The sequence below is a fragment of the Bidens hawaiensis genome, unplaced genomic scaffold (genome assembly GCF_021521415.1).
Source record: "Bidens hawaiensis isolate Kalapana, Puna unplaced genomic scaffold, B.hawaiensis_p1.1 tig00034032_1, whole genome shotgun sequence".
NCBI classification, from domain to species: Eukaryota; Viridiplantae; Streptophyta; class Magnoliopsida; order Asterales; family Asteraceae; genus Bidens; species Bidens hawaiensis.
In genome coordinates, this window is record NW_027495868.1 from 43373 (window position 1) to 48099 (window position 4727).

At 32.0% G+C, this 4727-nt stretch overlaps 1 protein-coding gene across 2 annotated transcripts; it reads left to right on the forward strand.

Moving 5' to 3' along the window:
- Nucleotides 1-939: 939 nt before the first annotated feature.
- LOC143585680 (BEL1-like homeodomain protein 7) lies at nt 940-4136 on the forward strand. 2 transcript variants are annotated; one of them, XM_077067419.1, is made up of 5 exons: nt 940-1175; nt 1767-2484; nt 3052-3419; nt 3643-3703; nt 3798-4136. In XM_077067419.1, exons 2-5 carry the CDS (start codon nt 1825-1827, stop codon nt 4098-4100), a joined length of 1392 nt encoding a protein of 463 aa, XP_076923534.1. In that variant the 5' UTR covers nt 940-1175; nt 1767-1824; the 3' UTR covers nt 4101-4136. The 2 variants fall into 2 exon arrangements, with proteins under 2 accessions (XP_076923534.1, XP_076923533.1); XM_077067418.1 differs by lacking the exon at nt 940-1175 and adding an exon at nt 1420-1550.
- The last annotated feature ends 591 nt before the right edge of the window (nt 4137-4727 follow it).

Sequence of the window (4727 nt, forward strand, 5' to 3'; positions counted from 1 at the left end):
GTTTTTAGCTTTTTACTCTATTATCTATCATTTTAAATAAATATGTATATAAGAGGAATTTTACCAAACACTACTATATAAATAGAAAGTTCAACTACCAACTTAAAAAAGTTTCAGCTTCGAATCTAAACCCTAAACTCTCAACTAACAGCTTCTTCTTTGAGCTCTTGCTTCAAACTACAGCTAATTTACCAAAATTGAAACACAATTACAAACAACCCCACCATACTCTCTCAGCTAAGGAATTTTTGAAAGTCTTATTTGTTTCTTTTACATTTAACCTTTAAGGCTCTAAAATGTTTATATTTTTCATTTTCTTTTTCACTTTTTTTATCTATAAAAATACAGTATTATACTTTTGTAATTAACTCTTAAGACATAAATTAAAAAAACAAATTGGATAATAATTCAAACTATCACCCTTTGGCTGATAACAATCCATGCAATCAATTACTAAATGTCCTAACTTTCACTGTCGTTGTCAATCATGACAATCCCGGTAGCATAATCAGTATAAATTTACATTTGATTTCAACTCAGTTTCGCTCATTGTGATGATTATGTACTAATTAAATAAGAAAACACACAAGTAAAATCGTGTAGAAATGAAATATAAATTGAATGCAAATTCATAATGATTATGATAATGGAAATAAAAGCTATGACTGACTAAATTGTTCGTATGAATTATTATCGATCAATTTGTTATATTTTGGATTATCAAAGTCCATTTTACCTAAACGATGAATGTTGATTCTGTATAATTATTGAATACATCACTTTAAATAATCACTAAATTCACATTTAATCTCTTAAATAACCAAATCATATCTTTTTCCTTAAATAAAAATATGAAATGTGTTTGGTAGAATTGGTAATTAATTTTATAATTCAAATTGAACACACTGCCAACTACTTGCAACAATAAAAGAATGCTTTAATTGAAGGTTGAATACAAACAAGTAGAACAATTAGTTTAGGTCCACCAACTGGTGGTTAGAATTAGCCTTCCACAATCCCCAATTTCAAGCAATCATTTCTTAATCAAATCACCCCATTTAAGCAACACCCAATTCGATTCCAAAGGTTTCTACAAACACCTTCAATTCTTTTCTTTAAATCATTCATTATTTGATTCCCAATTTCAATTACAATTTGCTACACACGTGGCAATGGTAGGTTTTAGTCTTTCATAATTAATAATCAATAATCTTACTGTCTATGTGTTTATTATTATTTTTGCATAATGAGCTGGATAATCTTGTTTTTAGTTTGCATCCTATCCAATTATTGCAATTTTCATTCATTGTTTTTTTGGAGATGGTCATTGTTCAATGATTAGATGGGTTGGTAAATTTGTTTTCTATTATAAATATTTTAATAAAATTTTCTATTTAATATTATGAGGAATATATATACATACATACACATACATCTCTCTATATATAAATATAAATAGATATCTTGTTCATATCCAATTTTGTCTCCTATTTAGGAAGAATTTGTTTCTGCTTCTTTGGTCTTGTCTTCATATTTGCTCCAGATCACAGGTACTAGTTTTATTCAGTAATCTAGCTGACCCATGATCATAATATATATATATCATCAAAAGTTTGCATATTTTTATTTTGGAATTTATGAATAAACATGTTTTTTTTTGTTACAAATTATATTATTGTTAATACAAAAAGATGTTCTTTGCAAATTTAGTTGATCAACAGGGGTTTTTTCTTATTTAATTTTGGTTTTTTTTGTTGTTGATTTAGGTATTGCCACCAACAAATGAAAATTTGACTGGTTGTGATTAATTTCTTGAAAATATAGATGGCAACTTATTATCCAAGTTCATATCTTTCTACCCAACAACAAGTTAGTTCTTATCAAGAATCTTCTTGCCCTCCTATTGATCATACTATGTACCAAAACCATGACGCACCCGACCCGTGTTTCTTGGATCTTTTGTCGGGTCAGCAGTCAAACCCTCAAAATCTTGCAAGAGTGGAGAGTCATCAAGAATTGTCTTTAAGTCTTGGAATGCAAGTAAGTTCTTCAATGGACATGCAACCTTTTCAATACAATTACTTGAATCCACATATTCAAGATTCGAGTTATCATGGCTCTAGAAGTGATAAACTCGAAAATGTTGACTTTTTGTCGTTTGATCGTCCTATGGACAATGTCCAATGCTCGGTTTCGGGTACATATCAAATCCCAACTGGGGTTGTGCCAAGAATTTACAATTCAAGATATTTGAAACCGGCACAAGAATTGCTAGAAGAGGTAGCTAATATTCATGAAGCTATGAGGCAGCTAAAGATGAATAAACACAACAATTTAAATAAATCCAATGGAAATTATTCAAGAATTGAGCTTCAATCTGTCCCTCTCGAGACTGCCACGAGTTCATCTGCTGATCAACTTTCGGCTTCAGAGAAAACCGAGCTTCAAAACAAGATCACCAAATTGTTTTCTTTGTTGGATGAGGTACAATCTTTCACTAAAAGTTCGTATCCTTTTGAAATGTTTCTTGAAAGTGTGTATCAAGATTAAACGCTTATTAAACATAGCCATTTAAAAAAACTAAAAATGAAAAAGTAACTAAATGAGGGCCAGCATGCCCGTTTGTCCATACGGACATGTTCTCAAAAGGACCCATGGATAGATCCGTTCGATGCAACGTCTGTGGGCAGGCGTCCATTGGATGCCACCTTCGCCCTTATGAAAAGCAAAAACGACCTTTTACTGATGTTCTTGTGAGTAAAAGTCGATGCCATTGACAACATATATATATATTTCTCTTAGAAATAGTTGACATCTACAAGAAAGTTACAAAGACGTTATTATATTTGATGAAAAATGTTACATTTAAATACTGATTTATAGATATTTTAACCATTCATCCTTTACCCATATTATCTTCAAATTTACGTAACTTATAACATAATTAATCAGTTTCTGAAGGGATGTTCAAATACCCAATAATCATCCTTCTGAGTAGAATCTTGAATTTACTGGAAACATGTGAAATAATGGTTGTATAATGTGTTGTAGGTGGATAGAAGATACCGAGAATACTGCCAACAACTAAGAATCGTTGAGGGATCCTTAGACATCGTGACGGGTTGCGGGGTTGCGAGATCATACACATCACTGGCTCATCATACAATTTCTCGACACTTTCGCTGCTTGCGTGACGCAATAAATGCTCAAATTCAAGTGACCCGACAAAATCTTGGCGAGCAAGATGATTCCTCGGACCGAGTTTTACCTCGTCTTCGTAACGTGGAAAAACAGCTTAGGCAACAACGAACCTTAAATCCACTTGGCGTTATGCGTCATTCTTGGAGACCGCAAAGAGGGTTGCCTGAAGGCTCGGTTTCGATCCTTCGTGCTTGGCTTTTTGAGCATTTTCTTAACCCGTATGCGCTATTAACGTCTTTTTCAAAGTTTACATATGCATAAATTAATATTAGCAGTGTAAAAAAGTGACGAGTCAAAGCGGGTTGGGTTAACAATATTGCATGACATGCCACATGTTCATACATTAATAATACACTTGTGACATGTTCATGCATTAATAAAGACATACTTTAGATGAATTTTGAGTTTTTCTTTAACTGAGTTTACTATTATTATGTTTAGTTACCCAAAGGATTCAGAGAAGATCATGCTAGCAAGACAAACAGGCCTCACTAGAAGCCAGGTGTGTTGATAATTGAGTTGTATATACATGCATATATAATATTCTCCATATTTTAGTTTAACTTGTTATAAATCAAATTTTATGCGTGTATCAGATTGCGAATTGGTTTATAAATGCTCGTGTGCGCCTTTGGAAACCGATGGTTGAAGACATGTACAAAGAAGAGTTTCGCGATGAAGAGTTGAATAGTAGATCTTCACCGGAACAAGCTGGGAAAGCAGCAGTAGGTCAGTCATCTTCTTCAGAAGACAAACCGAAAGAGTTGAAGAAAAACTCCATTCTTGATTTTGGAAATGATTTGGAAGTGAATGGATTTATGGGACAAAGGCATATTGATCTAGCGGATCAATATAGGTTCGATGATCCCCAGTTATTACCTGACTTTGTTGTGCAATAAAAGCTCCTATGCTATACTTCTAGAAAACTGCGCAATTACGACCGGACATGATACTTGCACTTGAACACGATAATGAACGTAAACGCATTCTTTACTCGAAATTGCGAATTGGGGTGGTCTTTTGGTTGAAAAGTTAGGCTTTTTTTTTTTTTTTTGAGGTTAGCCTGTATTATATATGTAAAGATATACCATACAATTTCAAAATATGTAATAAAGCAATAAATTGTTATATATACAAATATGTGTATATTTTTGGATTTGTTGGGCATGAATGAGTGTTTTCTTGTAAACAAAGAATACAAGTGTAATTCTTGTTTGTATCTTAATGATTTTGATTGATTTGTAATCTGTAAGATAACACATGAGACAAAGATAGACATATGAACTTTAGAAATGACATTAAGATAATGAATGTGATAAGTTTATTAACTTATATGACATGTATTATATTAATTTCCCCTACCACGTGTTACTTTTCTAACGGTTTAGATCCTTTAAAGTTTTTAGCAATACCGTATATTTATAGTTGTTTAACCATTAATTTGTTTTTAGGTAAACTAGTTATCGTTAACGACATGCAAAATATTGTCATGTATGCAAACTGATTTGGAACTTTATAAATAATTG